Genomic DNA, 24,118 nt, shown 5'->3' with positions numbered 1-24,118 from the left:
GGAAGGTCGCAAGAAGTGCATGGATGCGAGCGGCGCAGGACGTCTTTCGGCTGAAACGAAAGAACTAACGCTAAGAGAGATGGCTAAGCTAAAGAAATAGCTAAAATGGACCCTCGTAAAGCACTTGCATTTGATCTGATCACCATGAAGTCCATGGTCTTGACAATGACCACACTAAGTTAGAAGAACCTCGCAAGTCTCTTAACTTTGGAAATGATCCATAAGGCTGGCAAGTCGCCTAACGAATTCTCTTATCGCTCAATTAATCTGACATTTGTATTGTTAAAATTATGGAAAAGGATCATTCTCGCTCGTTTATTCCCTTGCCTAAGTATGACCCATGTAATATAGTATACCCGATCATAAAATGGCAGAAACCATATTAACCATAATCAGTACAATGTTTGGAAAAGAAAGAATCCTGTACGTCTGCTTTCGTTGCGGCTTCAGCTGGGTTTATCATAAAGGACTACTCTATGAAATTACAAAGTACCTTCTAGCACACTTCTACTACCTGCTGATGGATTCTTATCTCAGTGACAGGCAGTTTTAAATCAAACTCGGTGACAAAATGAATGCCTTATGGCATTAAGTTCGCCTAATGTTAATATTTTTGGCATTGAAGTATAAATAAATAAAATCTTCTCTTTTTAGCTGCAGAGCTGGAGTACCCCAGGACTCTGTACTTGGTCCGATACTCTATAACATCTATTAGTAAAGTAGCCCAGACACCAGAAAGCTGCGGCATTCGTCAAATGTAACTGTGATCTTAAAGTGACTAGACTGTTGCAAAGTCAGCTGCTTGGCTGACCAAGTGGCGCATGTAATTAAGCCCCGAAGACTCACCATTATTATCATTTAAGACGTGAAACTTATCCTCCGGCCAATCTGGACCTCGACACATTGCTGCAATCAACCTGCATTAAAATCCTGGACCGTAGGATGACATTGAAAGACCATCAATATAAATAAAACAGAACTGAATATAATATTCCACCGACAGTCAGCTAATCCAACATTTACTATGTGCCTCCAAAGAGCTCAAAAATACATGTTAAAAGTACTTTTATCGGCACATTGTTACGCTCGCCTTTAGGAAGTACACGAAAACCTGATCTCAGCCAAACCCGCTATCCAAATATCAAAGTAGGTACCTACCTATATGATCAAGAGAGCTAATTTACTAGGGTAAACCATTGCTCTAGTGGCTCAAACCCCAACCAACTGCAAATCACCTGATTAGTCTTGACGACAGATACTAAAAAAACCGGATTTAAAAAAAATACCTAATGAACAAAGGTCAAACAAGGTCACGCCGCCGACGCCGCCGCCGCCGAGGTCAAAAAGTCGGCGCGCCGCCGCCGGCCAATTTTATATCGGCGCCCACCTCTAGATCGATCTACGTCAATACCTAAATCATTTCTCTTAGGGAGAATAATGGTCTGTAATCATAGAATCTGTAATCAAATAAACAGGAAAATGCTCTGTTTGGTCTTTGGTGTTTTGCTGAATAGTAGAGACAACTTTGAAAATTAATAAAACTAAAACAGAAAACTGTTAAGAAATCTTAGAAAGATAATATTAAGTACTAGCGGCCGCCCGCGACTTCGTACGCGTGGATCCCGTTTTACCCCCTTCATCTATCTTACGCGGTTTAGATTTTTTCATACAAATGTTTTTTCCCGCTAACTCCCGTTCCCGTTGGAATTTCGCAATATCCTGTTTAACTAAGCTTTAAGTTTATTAAGGGACCTGCATGCCAAATTTCAAGCGTCTAACTTAAGCGGTTTAGATTTTTCATACAAAAGGATTTTCCCGGTAATTCCTGTTCCTGTGGGAATTTCGGGAATTCCTTTCTTAGTGCACCTCTACGGTACCTAAGCTACGTCCCTTATAAAGGAGAATGCCCAAAAGTGGTATCGCTCGAAATCTAATTGTACATTGAGGGTACCACACCGTAAATTCCTTTCTTCATTTGTAATGATTTGCGAAAGTAGTAAGAAATTGTAAAACCTCCGGAATAAAATCCGATTTTAATAAAAAGTATTGTAACAATGAGCTGCAATCAGCAACACCTATCACCGAGTAACGACACTACGTAGTTCGCACGGTTGTCAATAGATGGCACTGTTCGTAGTTAGCTCGCGGTATCATTTGATTTTTTCCTGTCCTTAAGTAGTCAGGGCTAACCACGAATCCCTTTCCCCTTGCAAAATGGTATAAATAACATTGGTATGCACGCAAGATTATTTTGTGTTTATATCTGATCCTTATCAAATAACGCTAGCTTTGGCGTAGCTAGGGTTTTTTTTTAGGCAGGGTAACTATCCACAAATATAAAACAAGTATTCTAAGGTAAAACCTGTAGCTATGCCAATGGACACCATTCATTTCACTTAAACCAAAATGACTTCAAAGTCCGGAGTTTTATTAAAAAAAAAATAACTGTGCCAAATAGTCCTGTATGCATACTATAAATTAAGCTTTATTCGATTAATGTACAATGAATTTGATAGCGATACCAACTCCCATAGTCACTTGGGCATTCTCCTTTCAAGTGCCTACGTTTAGCCGTTTAGGCTGTGCGTGGGTATGTCAGTGAGTCAGTCATACAAAAGGAATTTCCCGCTAATTCCAGTTCCCGTGGGAATTTTGCAATATCCGGTTGTAACTAAGCTTTAAGTTTACTAAGGTACCTGCATGCCAAATTTTAAGCGTCTAACTTACGCGGTTTAGATTTTTTCATACAAATGTTTTTTCCCGCTAACTCCCGTTCCCGTGAGAATTTTGCAATATCCTGTTGTAACTAAGCTTTAAATTTACTAAGGTACCTGCATGCCAAATTTCAAGCGTCTATCTTACGTGGCTTAGATTTTTTCATACAAATGTTTTTTCTCGCTAATTCCCGTTCCCGTAGGAATTTTGCAATATCCTGTTATAACTAAGCTTTAAGTTTACTAAGGTACCTGCTTGCCAAATTTCAAGCGTCTAACTTACGCGGTTTAGATTTTTTCATACAAATGTTTTTTCCCGCTAACTCCCGTTCCCGTGAGAATTTTGCAATATCCTGTTGTAACTAAGCTTTAAATTTACTAAGGTACCTGCATGCCAAATTTCAAGCGTCTATCTTACGTGGCTTAGATTTTTTCATACAAATGTTTTTTCTCGCTAATTCCCGTTCCCGTAGGAATTTTGCAATATCCTGTTATAACTAAGCTTTAAGTTTACTAAGGTACCTGCTTGCCAAATTTCAAGCGTCTAACTTAAGCGGTTTAGATTTTTCATACAAAAGGATTTTCCCGCTAATGCCCGTTCCCGTGGGAATTCCTAAGTATCCTATAACCTGCCCAGGAGTATGAAGAATAATTGTACCAAGTTTCGTTAAAATCCGTCGAGTAGTTTTTGTTTCTATAAGGAACATACAGACAGACAGACAGACAGACAGACAGACAGACAGACAGACAGACAGACAGACAGACAGACAGACAGACAAAAATTTTACTGATTTCATTTTTGGCATCAGTATCGATCACTAATCACCCCCTGATAGTTATTTTGAAAATATATTTCATGTACAGAATTGACCTCTCTACAGATTTATTATAAGTATAGATTATGTTTTCTGGGTTCACTGGTAAAATATTAAGAAACTGTTTGAGAAGCCCTTTGTCTGTCCTAAGTTGAATGTCTATCCGCGGCTTATTTTAGACTCTATTATTCGTAGTACCACTACTTACCTTTTGGCATGTTTATACACTCGTATATTAAGTACCTTAAAGATAATACTGCATCAACCGAACTTTACATAAACCTAAAAAGCCTTAAACGTAAGTAAACTTACAAGACTACTGTGATTTTCTTATGTTTTCTACTTTTTGTTATAATAACTTACTCGGCTATAATGTTCAAATTAGCACCAATTTAATTGAATGCGTGCAATTAAAGAGTTCACAATGAGCTTGCCACAATGGCTGACCCCGATGTGTCGTGGAAACTGTCACAGTAGTCTAGCTTTCTTTTGATATCGCTATATTGCCTTTCTTCTTTTCTTTGTCGGAGAGATGATTGTGCGCAACCACTGTGCATGAACTGTCAAAATTTGAGGCGAAGCGGTTGAAGTGGTTCAGAAATGGAATGTCTGCGTTATTTTGTTTGAATAACTGTCAACTTTGTAAGATGATGTTTTAAAAGGACTTATTAAACTTACCTTACCTATTTAATTTAATTCTACTTTAATAAAACAGGCACCAATAAAATATTAAAAAGTTTGTTTATGTATGTAATTATTTAGCATAATTGCACGTGTCTAGTAACAATTAGGTGTTGTTTGGAATAATTTGAAGCACTAATTATTGTTGGTTGGAAAGTTCACCGCATATTTGACAGTCAAATTCTTTGGTGACACCTCGGATCATAGAAGGGATTTCTTTGCTTTTTTTTCATTGAGTTTCTTCATTTTATCTTCAAGTTCTGATATTCGTTTCTGGTAGCGGCGGTTTTTCTTCTGAAGCGTCCTAATTTTAGTCCTCTGTTTATTTATCACGCTTTCATATTTTTCAATTTTCAGTCGCATTTCAAATCTTAGGGCTGTCTCAAAAATATCGCTAGTATCGTCCGGTTGCTGAAACAAAAAAATTAATAAATACCTACGCAACTCTAACAAACTGAATTATTAAAATAATGATTGAATACCTAAACAAAAAACCCAACTGCGTAAAAATGAACTAAAACATAAAATGCAGTCAGAGGCATCAAATACATATCACCAACAAATTATGGTATGGTGTCTCAAAGACTAAAATCGTAATATAATAAAATACGAACTTTAGTTTTATTTCCGAGTGAGTAAAATCGTTTGGGGACAGATCTTTTGTGCTTCCCTTTACCTTTATTCCCCCTCTGTTATGAAAAGTTAATAATGTGCAATGTAATATGGTCTAGGTGCGAGTGAGACAGAGATATCGTCTTCTCTCTCTAACTGTCATGGCGGTTGTTCTGTATTTGGTTACGAGTTGCTAAAAGTTAATAAATACATTTTGTCAAGTTTAAGCCCATTTTTCATATATTTTATCTCCCTCATCCTTAATTAAGTCCAAGTTACCTTACTTGGGCCTCAAGTAGAGCCGTAATGAATTCAAACATTCAACAATACTTAAGTGTACAGTTGAACGCAATAAAAACAAACTCAACAGAACCTTAGGTTCTACTTTCTACATCGAAAATATTAATCTCTGAAAAATGCTTTAATAAGTTACACAAAGTCGTCAAAGAGCATAATTATACTTCTACCATACCTACATAAAAACTAGGTTTAAAATGGTACCTGATCATCGCAAGTCACGAAAGTGAAGTCCGGCTGAAACAAAATAAGTAAATTCAAAATCTAAAAAACGTATAACTTAGTAAAGTAATTAGAAGTGTATGACTATCAAATGCTTTTCTTTTTTATTAATAACTACTTATTTGAAATGCCGTCAATTTATTCGTTAAAAAATTGATTAAAAAGCTTCAAAACTTACTGTGATATTATTCCTCGCTAAATTATTATCAGTGTTTGATTCGGGAGTCTGATTTGCCTTTGAGCCTGTAGACATAGACTTTGAACAATCCTAAAAACATAAGAGTATAATATTGAAACGAATAAAATGTAACAGATAAATTTATGTAAAATGTAATAAAATATATTTATTACATTATTAAAAAGCTTCGAAACTTACTGTGTTATTTTTCCTCGCTAAATTATTATCAGTGTTTGATTCGGGAGTCTGATTTGCCTTTGAGCCTGTAGACATAGGCTTTGAACAATCCTAAAAACATAAGAGTATAATATTGAAACGAATAAAATGTAACAGATAAATTTATGTAAAATGTAATAAAATATATTTATTAAAATGATTCAGCTTCATGCCCTAAGTAACAATTACGAATATAAATGTTACAAAACTGTAACTTCAAAACCATGAGATCAGCACAGGCCTCCCACAATGCTTTCCATGTTGTTCGATTGGTAGCGGCCTGCGTCCAGCGCTTCTCTGCGTATGACTATAGTTGTGACTTGTGACAAAGACGCTGCCGATGGGGCATTAGTGGGACTGCGACAACGCTTACGTACGTTACGTATCTCTCTTTCACACTCATTGGCCCTATGAGGAGGCGTAGTGTTGCAACAGTGTAGTGTCGATATTAATATTATAAGTAATTAATCCTATTACAAAAATAATGGAAAGAGTAATAAATAAATATTTAATATGTTAATACATTTACTATGGTAAATAAAATCGGAAAAATTACAATGATACAGAAAAAAAAAAATTTCTTCAACTTCAATGCGACCAACAAACCAACAATTTACTTATTTGTTTATTTTTACAGAATACGAAAGCTAACTTTGTTATAATTGAAGAATAATAAATAAAACTGTTTAATAATAAGCACACTCCTAGCTCCTGATAAATGGTAAACTTACCGATGAAACAATATGACAAATCTTCAAAGTAGGTATTGCCCAGTCGAAAAGTCTACGGCTTTTATTAAGAGGTTGAAAACATTTTTCCTGAAAATGATCCGAACATATCACGCTTCTTTGGACAGGAATCCAGTTAGGACCTCTGCCCGTGGCGTCCATCCATTTTTCTTTAAAAGTCGATTTTTTTGGAAATCTGGAATAAGATCAAAGTAGTTTAATCAATTCTTGAAATCTTTGTTCTGAAAAATAAAGTTATGAATACCGGTTTCGAGGAACGATAACGATTTTATTTAATAATAATAAATAATAATAATAATTTAGGGCTATAATGGTTTTAAAAATTAACAAGCGCCCGAGCCTTGATCATAATAACTTTAGGTTAGCTTATTTTAATGTCCAAACTACAAAACAAAAATTAAATTCTAGGAACAAGTTAGTGACATACAAACTAATTGTATACTTATTTGTGCACATTCTAAAAATTAAATATTCTCACTAAATATTATATTATTATAATTTAAAGTCTGATTTTTAATTATGGTGAAGTCAGAAAATTGATATCATCATTTTAATTATTTTAATTTTCATACAAATCTGATTTTATAAATTTTATTTTGTATTAAAATTTAAAAAAATAAAATGATGATATCAAATTTCTGACTTCACCATACCATTTATATGCTTAAGTTAACACGGGCTAGTGTCGGCTCATTGCCTCATATACCCATTTACCTAATACCCTGTATAATCTCTAAAATGTACATTAATTAATATTAGTGTAGGTACATTGAATGCACAAAACAAACAATAATTCATACTTTTAAGTTGTACTTGATGTTATTCTATTTCATATTTTTATTACCTTTATTCTAAAAATTCAAAGCAAAAAAGGTTTAATACATCTGAATAAATTGTCCAAAAATGACAGCTGTCAAAATTCCGTCGAATTAAAAATCAGACTTAAGCAATTAAATTTTAGTCATGGATCACAAAAAACCGTATTTATAAACAAAAAAGTAGAAAATATTAATCTACTTCTATTTATCGATAATAGGAAACCGCATTAGAACACGAGCCCTCCACTATTTTACGACGATCGGCACATGCGGCCGTACCATGGTATTTTCACAAGACAGTGGAATTCAGTGGATATCGAAAGAATTATAATACATTGCGCAGTAGTCAAACATGACATAAAGTGGTTGCTGAACTAAATCGTCAATGTAGAACGTGTGTAAAATTTTATCACTACTAATTGCGATATCGCAGTAACTATTGCGATAACGGCACTGAATTTGTTCGTAAATAGGTATGTTTAGTTTTTTTATTTATAAGCAAAATACCAATGGATTTGCAATACTTACACGTGGTAAGTGACTCCATCGTTCTTGTAGTTCTTCGTTTCACTTCTGTTATTGCACGTAACGACACAACAGTTCGGCATTATGAAAAAATATCAGAGAACATTCCCTCAGTACGACTGAATCGCGACTAACCTGGCTTCGCGAGCGATGTTCGTTTCTGGTCGTATCGCGGAGTCACGCGCTGACGCGCCACGCCCCCGTTTCATATCTAAAGTCATTGACAGGGGGCGCCACCGTCAATACCGGATCGCTGGTTCCGATTCTTACCATGTTGGAAACTATAATATAGTTGAACGATGGTGGCGCCCGCCCCCTGTCAATGTGTTTGGTGGGACAGTTCAGTGTAGGTTATCTTTATTCCCTTCTATGATCTGAGGGTGACACAAATAAAGGTTAGTGACATAATAGAAGATTAGATAAAAGGTGATATGACTTAAACATTTCGTTTGGTACAATTGTAAGCTTTTCGCGTTATAAAAGCTCTTCTAACTTTTATCAATAAAGCTTTTTATGGAAGCTGGTTTTAACTTTTTATGAGGACGTTGTTTCATAAATAAGATGGATGAATTTGCTAACTGATGTAATCATTTGAAAAGCTTCCAATATGTGACATTAAAATAAAAATAGTATTTTTCGAACAATCGGATGGAGTAAATCTTAAATATCTTGGGGGAAAATGCATAAAGTATTTTAAATCTATCCTGGGACTTGAACCCATAGGGTTATAAACTTGAAGAGACCTCTTGCTAACCACGTAGACCTTACTACTTCGCACAGCTATATTTAACTAATAAAATCGTGTTCACTGTTCATCTTTTGTGTAACTTTTCCTGTAGCTTGCGCCACAAACCCCAAAAGTGTGCATTCGCTGCGTTTCATAAGTGCGCCCGCGCAGGCCGTGGGACGGTGATAATGAACGTTAACTTTAATTGTGCCCGCCATTTTATTATTCTACACTTGGACAACCCAATTCTCCACGAATTAACATAAGTACTCATTAATTTATGTATACGTAATCTTACCACGAAATCTTTGTAAGATTCTCTCGTTTTCTACCTAAGGTTCATAGTATTCCTTACACAATCTTTCCTGAATAAAAGTAATTACCCTCCCCGATAGTTTGCGATTTGTAAAGGCAAATGATCCAATCACGACACGGTGCAGCATCGACCGTAGCGAAAAGCAAATGTAAACAAACTGGAATTCCTTCACATCGGTTTTCGATGTAATAATTTTGAACAGTTATTTTTCATTAATTATTCACAAGAGCGCTTGTCGTGTCTGTTGCCGCGTATTCCGTTTGAGTAATTTCCACCCGTCTCTCGCCTAAAAAAAGTTCACGGTTTGTAAAATATAAACTCGACGCACGCGAGGGGCAAAAACAAATTATTATTTTGTAGCACTAGCCCCGTGGGATAGGATAGATACAAATATCAGCGACCGCAGTTTCTCGGTAAAACTTCTCTCGACGATAAACAGCGATAAACGCACTAGCTTTAATTATAAAATTGTCTCTTGAAAAAATAGTAAAAAGCGCTACAAAAAATGGAAGATGCTCGCAAAAAACGAGACGCGTAGGCTCGCACCTGCCAATGGTGTGTCGAGATACGGCGTTTTATATTTAGAAACCACTTTATTTAAACTCACCGCCGAGCTAAAGCTCCCGATAAAAAGGTTAAGTTAGAGCACTTGCGGTGCGTCGTTTATTAAGATCCATTTTACTTTTCGCCATGATTGTATCAATCGACCGCATGCCTGGCGACCGCGCGTCCGCGGCAAAAAAACGACGGTCGCTCATACTAAAAATAAGTTTGAAATTTTCAATACGAGCGGCGAATTTTAAGGTTTATTTTCTTAGGTCGCAATATCGAGATGATGGCTCGGTGTGCGTTATCAGGAGCTTTAAGTTATTCGAGGAGATAGTGTGCGGCCTCGGTCCTTGCTTGAGGAGTTAGTGCACGCCGAGCTAGCGCAGTGAGAGCGCGTCTCAGCCGGTCCGGATCGAACGCACCGCGCCGCTCACTGGACTCCTCTTTTTTGAAGACCGAGAAACATTTTAGTGCGAAACTATCACACTTTTAGTGAACGGTGCTTTAATGGTGCTAACAATAGTTATTTGTGACATTTATATTTCAGTTCTGGTTTAAGAATTGCGACACTTTAAATAGGTGAGCTTTTATAACTTTTAAGTAATCTAAAATATAGTTTCCTGATAATGTATTTCTAATGTTCCGTCATAAGTTGCAGCCGTGTAATTTGCGCTCGGCAGGGCCGGATGGTCTACTCTAAGTTAACTGTCCTACCCTTTGGTAAATTATCTACAGTTTCTAGGAAGTTGTGGAGATGTTTAGAGCTTGCTACCTGTTGCACATCATTTACCTGCTATAGTTCTTGCATTCCGGTAGATTTAGTGGGTTTTATAATATTGTTATCAATTACTTTTATGTATAATATATTTAGGAGGAAGTATGTAAGTGAGTACAGGTATCATCAATGATCGATATTCATGCAGTAAATCAGTCCTAAGTAATTTTAAAGTATTACACAAAATGTTTTACTACTCACTTACCGTTAATTTCAGTTTCCACAACCTTTGCATTATATTCAAGAACATAAACTTCCAAAACCATAAACGCCAAACGCATTTAAATTTCAACGGTGCATTCTGACCATATACGGCGGTTGTCATCGTAAACGCAAAACAAACGCTTTGTAATACCTAATAATGGGCAATAACAAAATCTTTGCGACGTCTGTAGTTCTGTACGCTGTTTCGAAAGCAAACCACTTGCAACTCCGCTGCATTCTTGGTGCGAAGTCGTCAGACCGGCCGCGGCGGGTGCGGGGGTTCCCGACAACCATTAAAAGATCCCTGCTTCCCGTCCACGCACACTACACCACCGACGGCTGAATGGGCTACCAGAGGTCAGTTTGCAGTGGGTACGACTAAAAAACTTAATGCTGGCTGAAAATAGTCGTCGCTCCCGCTAATAAGAACAAATGGCGACTTATAACTGACTGCGCTTACGCCAAATTTACTACATGTATTAAGGCTGGCTGTTCTAGTAGTTTGTATAGGATTTGCAACTAGTTTGCAAGCTACGGTTGTGGGTTTGAATCTCGTTTGAGTGATGATCATGAGAATTAACGTAAATGTAGAGCAACTACCAAGATGTTAGGTGTACTTATTCAATTTTTAAACGTTAAGTCTAATTTTCTAGATAGTTATGCTTTGTTTGATAAAGTAGTAGAAGAAAACCTTTGAAAGTAAGTTTTTTGGTAATTTAAATCTTTGTCACCAAGTTACATCTTTTGTATACCTCAATCTCTATCAAATAACACCGATAAAGATTGAAAATTTTCCAGTGAGCAGAAAATAATTTCCAATTCAAACGACTCATAAAACTCCCATTCAAATATGGCACCGGCAAAATTTCATGGTGTGTTACGTAACAATGACTCACCAATGCATTGGAAATTGCAAGGCAATAGTAAAACATGTTTGAACATAAATGCCGGTGGATTTCACCACTTTCTGTTTACTAAACCGAGGTTAGCGGATGAGATGATGATTTGCTGATCATGGGAACTGTTTTATTAGAAACGGAACCAATTAAGATGTTAATGGTGATGTAAAGATTAACTCATCCAAGATTCTTGTTAGGTAGGACTCGATTATATCATCAAAGATTTAGGACTCTGACAGAGATTGTGTTAACTTGACGTGAAGAAAATCATGGTCAATGATTCAGATCGAATCTAGGGGTTGATAATTAGTTAATTACTTATTAAAATAGTTGCAATTTATGTTATACTAGCGGCCGCCCGCGACTTCGTACGCATGGATCCCGTTTTACCCCCTTCATCTATCTTACGCGGTTTAGATTTTTTCATACAAATGTTTTTTCCCGCTAACTCCCGTTCCCGTGGGAATTTTGCAATATCCTGTTGCAACTAAGCTTTAAGTTTACTAAGGTACCTGCAAGCCAAATTTCGAGCGTCTAACTTGAGCGGTTTAGATTTTTCACACAAAAGGATTTGCCCTCTAATTCCCGTTCCCGTGGGAATTTTGGGAATTCCTTGTTGTAACTAAGCTTTAAATTTACTAAGGTACCTATATGCCAAATTTCAAGCGTCTAACTTAAGCGGTTTAGATTTTTCATACAAAAGGATTTTCCTGCGAATTCCCGTTCCCGTGGGAATTTCGGGAATTCCTTGTTGTAACTAAGCTTTAAGTTTACTAAGGTACCTACATACCAAATTTCAAGCGCCTAACTTAAGCGGTTTAGATTTTTCATACAAAAGGATTTTCCCGCTAATTCCTGTTCCCGTGGGAATTCCTAAGTATACTATAACCTGCCCAGGAGTATGAAGAATAATTGTACCAAGTTTCGTTAAAATCCGTCTAGTAGTTTTTGATTCTATAAGGAACATACAGGCGGACAGACAGACAGACAGACAGACAAAAATTTTACTGATTGCATTTTTGGCATCAGTATCGATCACTAATCACCCCCTGATAGTTATTTTGAAAATATAGTATTTCATGTAGGTACAGAATTGACCTCTCTACAGATTTATTATAAGTATAGACGAGTAGCTGATGGAAATCATTGACGGTGATTTTGGCCTAATTATGATTAAATTTAAATTCATGAATTCAGATGTTGAGATAAAGGAAATTCCTGCCATTTTTACTAATTCCTTAATTTCATTGTTATTAAGTGGTAGGTAATTGCTGGAAAATTAAGAAAAACGGCTGAAACGAACGAACGAACCCAAAATGTACAGTTAAAAGTCTCGTAACATTAAAATTGTAATCCTGAACTTCATCATACATAACTGCACCTCCAACTTTCCAGTTTAAGTTCTTAATTACCTGGATTCGTTTTGATTGATCCCAAAAGTGTTCTTAGTAAAATGCTTACATACACAATATTATTAAGGCCTGCTTTTGATTTACATTAAATCAAGTCGTGAATGGCATGATCGTGAAGTGAACTACCTACAATATTATCTTGAATATTCGATCAACTTGGCCCTTATTTGGTTTAAAATAAGCAATACCTGTTTTGTTATAAGTAAGTTTTGTTTTGGTATTTATGCAAAAGTACGGACCTTCATGATATTGTAATTGATAACTAACGGGTAATTAATAAGGTAAATAATTGACCTAAAATCAAGCAATTTAAAGCAATCGCGGAGGAAATAATAAATTTCAAATTATAGACGCATGCAAATAATGAAATCGCAATATTTACAGGGTTAGTATGTACTACATACATAACCTTAACACCGTTAAAAATTCTAGTGCTGTTTAATTGATACATCCATTTTAATAGAGTAGGTACTTAGTGATTTATTAACCAATCTAGTTAGACACTCCTGTAACGATATTGTACACTTTGAGCACTGGTCTGCTTATTTCTTTGTAGTCAATTCAAGTTAGATTTTTTTTTTTACAATTTTATCTTGCGCTCGCGACTCTTTAATCGCTTTTGTTGGTGGTGGCTCTTTTGTTCAATGTTTTACAACACTTCATCATAATAATATACAAAACAGTAACCGTGTCTTACAACACTGATGAGCAACTCACCGTCAACTTACGTCCTAATAAACTTCTCACCGCTTCACTGCACTTTCATTCGTCGTCATTCCATCGATGACGGTCGTCATTAACGTGGAATCAGCGTGATAATGACCGTCGGGCATCGTGACGGACGATGACGCAACAACGTGGTGCGAACAGACGACTACCAGCAAAAACACCGATAAGATCGAACTAACCTAACGAGCCACCGAAATTACGTTACGCAACGCTAGCTATAAAAACTGTTGAGATTTTACGCCCCTCGAAGATGAGGCTGCGATGGGAGATGATGATTTTCTTCATTATAAATCGGGTTTGAACTTGACCGCAACCTAGAGATATTAGTCGTACACATTGTCATGCTTTTCTAGGATTACGAAGGAAACTTGTTCGAAGACGTTTGTTATAATTTGGGTAGTTGTCGCTAGATAGAGTTGTAAATAAAGGTTCAAACAAGTTATGTTTATTTTGAAAACGATCTTTTCTAAATAACTTATCATTCTAGTCCTGAAACCCTAAATTATTTAGTTGGCTGTAAATGTTTCAGTTTCTTTAAAAGCTCTAAGTTAGTCAATGAAGCTCTATAAATTTAATTATTACGTCGTATCAAATTTAGAGAAAGACAAGCATGTGGGCAACATTGGAATTACCTAGGTACGGATTGATAACCATGCTTTTCTAAGGACTCAACACTACAATTGTATGATACAATTTTTATACAAGAAGGCTCTATCGATGCTTATTTCGCAGCAATTATCAGAAAAACAACCTAAATTATCGAGCGTGCTCATTCAGAACAACGAACTCGTAACATTTCCACGCGCGGCGAAAAATAATTTCCATTCATTGATCTGGAATTAGTTGTTAAATTAGTTGTTATTCTCATTGCTTGTTATTTTGTTATTTGGCGGCACTAACCTTGACGCCGGTCGCCGACCGAGGAAGTCACTGGATTACGTAAACTTTAATAAACAAGCTGGAAGATTAAAATATTCTCTTGGACAGCTCATTAGGAACAGGATTACAGCAAGTTCTTGCTGCCGTGTTTATGGAGACATTGATCGAGATAGATAGAAAGATAATGTGCTTTATTGCATAAAAATGGGTGGTCTTAGATGACGATAAAAGCAATTTTTCCTAAAGAAGAAGATTCTAGAATTATTATCTGAGGTTAGAATTTACTGAACCTTAACACATTAAATCTCTACCATCAGTATTAAAATAGTAAGTATACCTATAACACTTGACAAGCTATTATTTTGTAAAACTAGCAAAGCAAAGTAACTATAAAAAGTATCACTGTACCAATAAGTATTAGATAAAATAATTAAAGTAACAACACATAGTTCAATTAGCCAATTAATTGTAATCAATATCAAATCAATGTAGATCACAAATACGTACTCTTCATTGTGAAAGGTTTTTTGTGGATTTCGTTTAGTTTTTTTGCTAATAAAGAAGCTATTCTTCAGATAATTTGAAATGTAGGTACTTACGTGAGTCATAAGTTTTCGATGTACCGTATGCCTAACTGACATTATGTGATTCAGCAATTTGTTTGTTTTTTATTGAAATCATACAAGAAAGAGATACGAGCAGGTACATAGGTTACTTTATGTAATTCGATCTGCCGGAATAAGATAATTGCAATCAAATTACTAAGTTGTGAGTGAGGTCAGATTTCTAAACCGTTGCTACAGAGTTAATTCAACTTATATGGTACTTTACTGTACAGTTAACAGCACATCAACCTGCCATAAAATAACGATTTACTAACTTAACTAAGGGTGGATATTAATCTCAGAATAAATCGTCAGTTATTCGTTATTTTCATTTCACATATTTCCTGTACTGAAACTGTCAATGTGCTAGTTATTCTCGGATATGTAAAGTTCCCCATAAGGGCTACCTTTTCTTTTTTTATTATTTTCTATTGACGTTCATAAGTGCCACTTGTGGTCTAAACTGAATAAATATTTTTGATTTTTGATAAATGTTTGGTTAAATCGGGCCTAAATTCCAATCATAAGCCGTTTGGCTATAAAATGCCATACCATACCTCGATAAAAGAATCTAGATCGTGAATATCAATTTTCAATCAATTGTTTAGGAAATTTCTACTCGTTAGTCCGCATGGCATGTGCTAATAACTAAGGCTGGGTAGCATCATTTTATTTTACTTTAACAAACGTCAAAAATCTGTTAAAATCCATACAAAAAACATCGGTTATCGTTATACTCGTAGTTACCGTCAAAGTTAGGTGGTGCAACTCAGCCTAATACATTTTTGTAACAACTTCTAGTAATCATAAAGGTTAAATCCGTTTACTTCTTCGCTATTATTCGGCGTAATGCTCACGAATGATTGTTACGCGAATGGTATCACGTAATTGCACTGTTTAGTTGGAGGCGACTCCGGCGCAGATTGTATCGCTGATGTATCGAAGGCCCGAGGTGCTTATTGATACTCATCCTGCGGGCTGCTCATGATTACCTGCCAGGATTAGGGTGACCATATAAACATTGTATAAAGCTTATTCCCTCTCTTTAATGGTAGACACCTTTGTCCTTGGGGGAGGCCTCTGACCAGGTGTGAACGTCGTTTGGCTGAAACGAAAGAACGAATGGTAAATACAAATACGTTTATTTCTTTAACTTACATGCTTAATTCAATTAGAAGTACATAGTTAGAACTTCCCGTAAACTGCAGACTTTTTGTCGGCTGATAGTTTGTTTGGTCGGGCTGTTAATCAGTCAGTATGGAAGTGCGCACATTACACCGCACCGCTTTGGTATTTAATTTTGTCGATTCTTCATAAAAAGGCGACCAAACGTGACCAAACTGTGTGCTATTGGCCGACTAAAAGTCTACGGGGAGTCTAGCATTTATTCCATCTCTTATAATTATGACAAACAAATAGTAAAATTCTGACACATTAACTTATTTTTACTTACTTCTTTGAGTTTTACGGAAATACATTAGACTTTCGATATTATTTTCTTACTCACCTTGGGATGGGGAAAGTAATCTGAGTGGAAAGTATCTCACACTAAATAATAGTCAATTACGAGTATCATGTGATAGTAAAATGTTTAGTTAATTAATATGTGGTATTATGATCGGCTCTTTTAAAGTTCAAAGCAATTATGTAAAGTTAATTTTGTAAACTTTATTAATTACTTACAAGTTTTTTGCCTTTAATTTACCACAAGGCTTTAAACTATAGTTCTATGGCTTAAGCATAAGCATGAAATGGAATAAGTAAAGACACAAACATTATAACTCAGTACATTCCTAAATTATCTCAAGACTTAGCCCCCCTACTGACAGCAAGAAGATAACGCATTATCGGTATCCATAATGCTGTCGCTTGTTATGGGAATCTGCTCCCATAATATTGAATATAAGACAAGATAAACATCGCCATTTTAGTATGGTGCCATTCCAATAATACGGAGTTCTTTAAAGTACGGTGCTAAATTGAACTAGATATGATTCAACCTCAAGGAAATTGTAGTATTGTTGTACGTTTTACGATTCTGAAGTACAATGAAGTAAAATGTTGTATTTATTTAGTGCGATTAGTCCAAATAAGTACTTATTAGTCGTTAGAGATTTGCCTAAAAGTATAAAAAGATCTACTTTGTAAAATGTAGAGACGAGAATTAGAGCTATTATAAGTAGAATGTAGAAAGGGGCAATTTTTTCTCCTCTTGTTACCATAAAAAATGTCAGGGTCTACAGCAAGAATAATAAAAAATAATCTAACCACTGAAGGGAAATTCTAGACATAACTAAATTAAACTATTGATTTCGCCAAAAAAACAATAATTAAGAAAAATTAAAAAATAAGCTTTGATTTCACCAATGAAACAGTAATTAAGAAAAATACCTCCTTGCCCTAAATACCTAAGTAACACAGTCATGTCGTATCAGTTAACCTATTCAGATTAATTGGATGTTCACACGATTAGCTAATCCATTACTTAACTGATAGTTATCCTTGATGGCCCGTAACATCTTTGTGCGACGAAGAACAAAGGTCCAACTTTGCATAATACAAGCTTAAACCAATATTGTTCTACAAAAAGTAGGCGTACGTGAAAGTGATTCCAATAGAATTGACATCGCAGTGGGTGTTAGGAGTGCTTGAATGAGATACTATCAGCTGCTAGAGATGGCCGAATAGTAAATAATATCGATACCAAATATAGATTTAGATTATCAGTATCGAAGTCAGTTTTGAATACATTGAAAAATCAACAGAAAACTTAACTTTCAAAGCACAACATAGATTTAAAAGAAAGAATAAACGGTGTCGTCGATATTTTTTATTTTTTGTTACTACATTTTTGTACTTAGATAGAGAGAAAGTATTAGTTAATACTCGTAGTAATTTTGTAAATAATAGCATTGATATTGCCGAGTAAAATTACAAAGTAATTATAATTCATACCAAATAAAAGCCTTTATGCTACAAATGAATGAATGTTTTTGACACTATTATTTAGTCATTATTATCATAAACTAAATTTAAAAATAAAGAAATTTATAATACTATACTTAGGGTTGACAATTTATCGATAAAACAATGTTGTATCGTTGTTTCTACATTCAGTTCAGGCTTGGACAGACATCGATCTTGTTATGTAACAAATGGCCGCTTGTATGTGAATCGTTATTGACTCATTCCTTTAACTTAATAGCTATTTACGTAACTATTATAAGAGTATTTACTATTGGTAATTACCAATCTAGAGTTGTTTCGGTGTGTTAAATTAAATCGCTGTTTATTTTGAGATAGGCAATCATTGTTTGGTTGTAGGCAGGTGATTTGAAAACGTGATAGTATCTTAATTACTGTTATGAAATTAACTATAGCCACTGAATTATAGAATCTCCTAACTTTGTGGATATACATACATTGTATATTTATTTAGTGAAAGCTACACACAATAAACGCAATTTTATACAAATGTACTTCGCATAAAAAATTAACTGTCGCATAACGCATTGGCCTTTTTCACTATTATTTATTTATCGGTGTCTCTTATCAATATAAGGAAACATTCCCTCTAATCTTCCTGCTTCAAATCAACCACAATGCACAAGGAACTAGTATTAGTACCTATTGCATATAATTATAATGCCTTATCATATGCCAATCAAAAGGAGCGGAATCATAAATCTTACGCGAGCACGATTCGTTTGTCTATGTTACTTAACCATATTAGCCCACAGCTAAATAATACCAGACATAGGTATTTTGTAATTATGCATGCTAACTGTCCATAGTGTCCAACCTTAGCAAAATGTAATTAATTTGGACCACTGCCTACAGCTATGCCTTGGTTATGGGAGTGAAGCAAACGTTATGGTTGGTGTCACAAATTATTCAAGCTAAGGTGACAGATTAGAGATTAGATCATTTATTTACACAACTTACTTACGCATTAATCACGCGTTAAAAAAGAGTGTTCGAACTAAGCCGTGGATGTTCTTGTCCATAGTTTAGCGCAAAATTAAGTCTAACAATATATCGCATAAGTTTAATTGAAAGATAGAAAATAAAATGGATGCTTTTTGAAGTCGCTGGTTTTTAACAATAACGTATTTTGATAAAATATTTTTGCCAGGAAAGTGAGTAGGTATATTTATATTGCATAAATGCACAGAATGCACCGCACGCCTCTGTCATTCATGTACAGAATTCCAGCATGCTTTTAAAAATATAATTTCCATATTGAGAAGATTTCCAAAATGGGAAGTTGGAATTTAAACGATACTAAAGATTACACTTGACACTTTTTAAATGTAAACATTTCACTGATTCCAATCACGAGTTAACTGAATGCTTAACCATGAAAGACATTTCAGATTGATTAACAAGTGTCACTTTCACTGTCATCGCATCATTAATTATACATTCCTATCCAGTAACACTTGCGCTGATAGTATCATTATTTTGAAACGTTTAATTCAATATTTTTATTTTGGTATTTGAAAAGGTTGACAGGTTATTTAGTTTTGATGACTTGTTCTTGCCTTGCAGTAGAGTAAAATAGGACCATCCCCACTCTTCCCATAGATCGTAGGTACCTAAAAAGCGACTAAGGGACAATGACTCGTATACGTACATAGGCCTATTTTGTGCCAGTAGGCCATTAACCAAATAACCAAATATGTTTTTTATGCATAACAAGGCAGATATTTGACCACAATCGCACCTGATGTTAAGTGGGATGCAGTCTAGGATGGTACATATCTGCCCTGTAAGTGCCTATTGACTCTCGCCTTGAAAAGGCCTGGATTATAGTCTTCGGGAAAGACAGCAGCAGGCAGCGAATTCCAGTCCCTAGCTGTTCGCATTATAAAAGAGTCATCGAAACGCTTAGTGCGAGCTACTACATACATTATTTGCCTCTGTTAAATTTGAGATAGTCGTGCTCCTGAATTGGAGACTAAATGACCTAATGATGATGGTGACGGGTCATTTTGTTACAGAAGTTATGTAACATAAGCCCTGTAATCCCGGACATGTAGAATTACCAAAGATTGTTTCACATGGTTCTAAACTTCTAAAGCAGGTGTATTATAAAATAAATGGTTATACTTTAATCCAACCAGCTTACTCCATTTCCCTAATCTCAAGCGGGGCTAATCAAGCGAGCATTCACGGTGTAACCGCGACGCCTTTTGTTTCAGCCGGCGACTGTATCGGTGGTTAGACCGTAACCGTATTGTTTTCGTTTCGCTTGTACGCAACTAGATTCTACGCCGATGACATCCTTGTTCGGAAATTTTTGTGAGGTTTTTGTCGCTAAGCTGATTTAAACGGCTGGTTTTACGGGGGATTGGCGGGCTAGAGTAGAATTGGGTCTTTGATCATCTTTAACTTGTTGGACAAATGCATTCAAATAATGTGCATAGGCTTTCTTAGAAGTTCCTCTGACGAAAGTTAATGTGGCTTTACGTAGATCCTACTAACGTTTAACGTATGTAACAAATGACAAGTCATGACACTGTAATTCTCAAGAGAAAAAACAAAACTGCACACATAACCAGTTACAATGCTCAACACTTTCCAACAAATCATGACATGCACACTTCTCACCGCCTTGTCCGGCGCACTGGGATTTGTCTCAGGCATAAAACATTATACAATTGCTACGCGGGGGGCAACCGCAGGCGCATAGCAAAACGCTAAAAACGAATACGCAATTGTGATACAGCGATTATAGATCGGAACGGCTACGTTTTGTGGTCATTAAGGCCCAAAGCTGATTGTACTTTTATTATTTTCAGTCCGGTCATTTGATATGGGCAGACAGATTGAGTTTGCTACTCAATTTGATATATTTTTCGTTCATAAGCCTTTCATGTTTTGTACCGTTAATCCAGCATACTCGTAATAGACGGTTATTATTGAATTCTCACGAGTCAGAATCATTATCTAAAGTTACGGTATTTCATTTTGTTAAGTTATAGTAATTCATGTTACTTAAAATGTTGCTGGACGAAAGGTTTTTGAACTTGTAGTAAAAACAGTAGTCCTTATTACTGGTGCGTAGAGACTTCAATTGAATTATGGAGAAATGCTGTTTTCACATGGTTTTCTTTCCTGGTTTTTGTAGTCCTCGATCTTCTTCATCGGTCTGTAATCGCTATGATGCCATCTGACCATGTCAACTGAACAGGTGAACTCACACAATGGTTATTTTTTGTGACCGTGTTATATCAGAGAAAGTACTATAGAAAGGTCTGAACTGTAGGTTTCTCAAGTTCTATGTCTTTCTCGGAAATTATGGAAAAAATAACTTAATTTACTTTACATGTTATTTTTCTACGTATCTTTCATTGTGCTTTCTGAAGAACCACAACAAATCTATTTGCTAATGGCTAATTTGTATTTGTATAGGATTCTTATTTATTTTCATACTGCTGAATATTGTGTTTGTGGCAACATCGGTTTAACATCTTAAAGGTTCTATAACACGATAGATGTTCAATATCAAGAGTTGGATGGTTCTAGTATCATTCCTGCTAAGATAACTTAATTCAATCGCTATTTCACCATGAAAATTTAAAAAGCCTTAATTCATTTCTTCAATGTTTATAAATATATCAGTGTCCAAATAGGGTCACGAAACTAGCACAGAGCAGTTTCGCGGTTTATGTAAATAGCATGTAGACGTTTTCGTCGAACCGGAGTTACATAAGCTTTTGTAAATAGAAAAGAATACGTAGTAATTTGTTGGCAACTTACTTTTCGGATGCTAATTGAAACGTGCACAAAGTGGAGGTCAGAGAAAGCGCATTCATTATGTAATTTAATAGACATGCAAACTTTTTGTGCGGATTTGATAGCGTAATAAATTATAGAGCTATCAAAATTTATTAGTTGCATTTATTGTAAAGCTATAATTAACGGAAGAAAGTAATTACTCATGAGTTTTATTATTTCTTACCATAGATTGCTTGATTAAACGAGTTTATTGGAGATTTTTATGATAATTGTTTGTTATGAAACACATTACAAACTTGATAATTACTTGATTGATTGAGAAGAAATGTTGAAATTAGATCAAATAATACAACATTCACTGTCCACGGTGAGCGGTGACGCAAAACATGTGAGTGTCTAAAACAAAAGGATGTGAACTACGTGCATATCTATCTATACATACCTATTATGTATGTGGTGCATGGACTATCATAAAGTAATACTTAGAGCAGCTAATATCCTGCGAATTACCAGCAATGTATTTTATCATAACATGATAATTATAAAAGTTTTTTTTAGCAAAAAACCAATTAAATACGATACTATTGCTACTTAGGGCTTTCCATAACATCACGTTGCGAATATACTATTACAGAATCACGTCTCAGTGATACCGTTACACGTTACTGACCTCTAATCAACTGTTAGGTTAACTGTAACCAAATATTTAATTTGTTGGAACCCCGTATTTATCACGTACGATATCGAAATACCTGTATCGATGAATGCTTTTGTTTGTTCGACTTGCTATTAGGTATCTACACTTTTTATACACATATTTTTTTACGTAAGTTTGTAGCTTTTTGTAAATTTTATTTTATTAGATGACTTTGGGGTTTATCAAACTAAAGATACGTTTTGTTAAATTTAGAATGGTTCGTAACGGTAACCAAGCATTAATTCTTAAAAGCTCCGCGATAAACTAATTTTTTCATCACAATTCATCGACAAACATTTACAAAAGTGGCACATCTCAAAATAAAACCATCACTGACCTATCGATGAAAGCCCCAGAATCCGAAGAATGTACAGGTCAAATATATTAAATTCGGTCTATGTATCAATTAATACTTCTAACTGTACGAGAGAAAGAGGCTGATTGGTTCCATTAAAAAGATTTGTTCGAGTAACAGTGTGTTACGTCATAGCAATTACTTTGGTATATTGTAGATAACTATCAAAACAAGATAGTTTCACATGTAGATTCGAATCTATGTTTTAAGATACGAAAGTACGCAATATCTGGATATTTATGAATAGTTGATTGCATTCCATTCTGTTTGTTACTTAACACCTAGGGCAGGCGATAAAAATGTAGAATTGTTGATAGTATTCGACAAAATACACATTGTATGACACACAAAACTAAACCAATGCAACGGAAGAAGTAGACGATAAAAATACAAACAAAGAAGACAAGAAGTAGTGGGTATACCCTGCCTGGAAATCTAACCAAGAATCTCTCGATCAGTTTAACTCTAACGGAGGCAGCGTTATATATTCACTTGCTTAGTAACTTGGTCTATTTAATTTAATTTTAATTTTAATTAATACTAAAGCTTGAATCTATCTCAGGTCGACGACAGCACTTCAAGCCACTAACCCTCTTTGTGCTCAAACGTAGTTGCAATAGGTGCGATTTTGCGACAAAAATACATGTATAAACTAATGTGGTTTTCATGGCGCATAACATGAAAATGATAAGGTGCCTACAAATCTCCTAGATGTCGTAACAAATTGCAATCACCATTCAAATGTTTATATCGTTTTTAGATTCAAGAAATTGCAATAAGTGCACTTCTATGGGTTTACTGTGTATTTTCATAAACTTAAAGCGGTGTTAAACTATTAGTTTCATAGAAGTCGTCTCCAAACTGTTGATGTGAAGGCTACAGTTTATTTATTAATAGAAAATAATTTCTATTTTCTGCTTCATAAAATTAAGGAATAATGTATTCTGCTGAAAGAACCCAGACTCGTCGTAACTCGGTGTGCGGTGTATAATACATATAGGTAATATTTTAGACTATACATTAATGTTACAAATGCCTATAATATGTACAATTGTACATGATGCCTTAGTGCTATAGCCGTATGTATCGTTGTAACTTTCCGTTATTATAATCTATGTTATGCTCAGTGTACGTTCACATGCGTGAAACGCGGTTTTCCATTACGTTCTGTAATGAAAATGTTCCCCACAAAAGGCTCGTTCGTCATTTCACATCATAACAATTTTCATGTTTACGTTCTCTTGTGTAAGATTTTACATATTACAATTTCAATAAATAATAAATAAATTGTTTTGGCTAACACACCAACTTTAATACATTATGTAAATTGTTCTGACTATCACAGCTACTATCTTCTCTTTTGTATGTATAACCACATTTAAGTTACAGTTTGCGCTGCC

At 35.2% G+C, this 24,118-nt stretch overlaps 2 protein-coding genes across 4 annotated transcripts in view; one reads left to right on the top strand and one right to left on the bottom strand.

Moving 5' to 3' along the window:
• LOC135075097 (serine/arginine repetitive matrix protein 1) overlaps positions 1–24,118 on the top strand; it is a 131,027-nt gene that overhangs the window by 63,823 nt on the left and 43,086 nt on the right. The gene's annotated exons all lie outside the window — the stretch shown is intronic.
• On the bottom strand, positions 4,266–8,177 carry LOC135075103 (THAP domain-containing protein 1-like). The gene is made up of 6 exons (XM_063969441.1): positions 7,831–8,177; positions 6,467–6,659; positions 5,718–5,807; positions 5,520–5,609; positions 5,324–5,356; positions 4,266–4,621 (listed from the first exon to the last, which is right to left on the bottom strand). Exons 1-6 carry the CDS (start codon positions 7,908–7,910, stop codon positions 4,412–4,414), a joined length of 696 nt encoding a protein of 231 aa, XP_063825511.1. The 5' UTR covers positions 7,911–8,177; the 3' UTR covers positions 4,266–4,411.

This window comes from Ostrinia nubilalis, chromosome 10, assembly GCF_963855985.1.
Source record: "Ostrinia nubilalis chromosome 10, ilOstNubi1.1, whole genome shotgun sequence".
Lineage (NCBI taxonomy): Eukaryota > Metazoa > Arthropoda > Insecta > Lepidoptera > Crambidae > Ostrinia > Ostrinia nubilalis.
The sequence above is the reverse complement of the archived record's forward strand: the minus strand, read 5'-3'. Positions and strand labels throughout refer to the sequence as shown.

Excerpts from the sequence above, each read along its gene's own strand:
- LOC135075103 (XM_063969441.1), bottom strand. The coding sequence starts at position 7,910 with ATGCCGAACTGTTGTGTCGTTACGTGCAATAACAGAAGTGAAACGAAG. Across the intron at positions 6,660-7,830 it reads GATGGAGTCACTTACCACGT|ATTTCCAAAAAAATCGACTT; the intron begins GTAAGTATTGCA and ends ATCTTATTCCAG. Across the intron at positions 5,808-6,466 it reads TTTGTCATATTGTTTCATCG|GATTGTTCAAAGCCTATGTC; the intron begins GTAAGTTTACCA and ends TTATGTTTTTAG.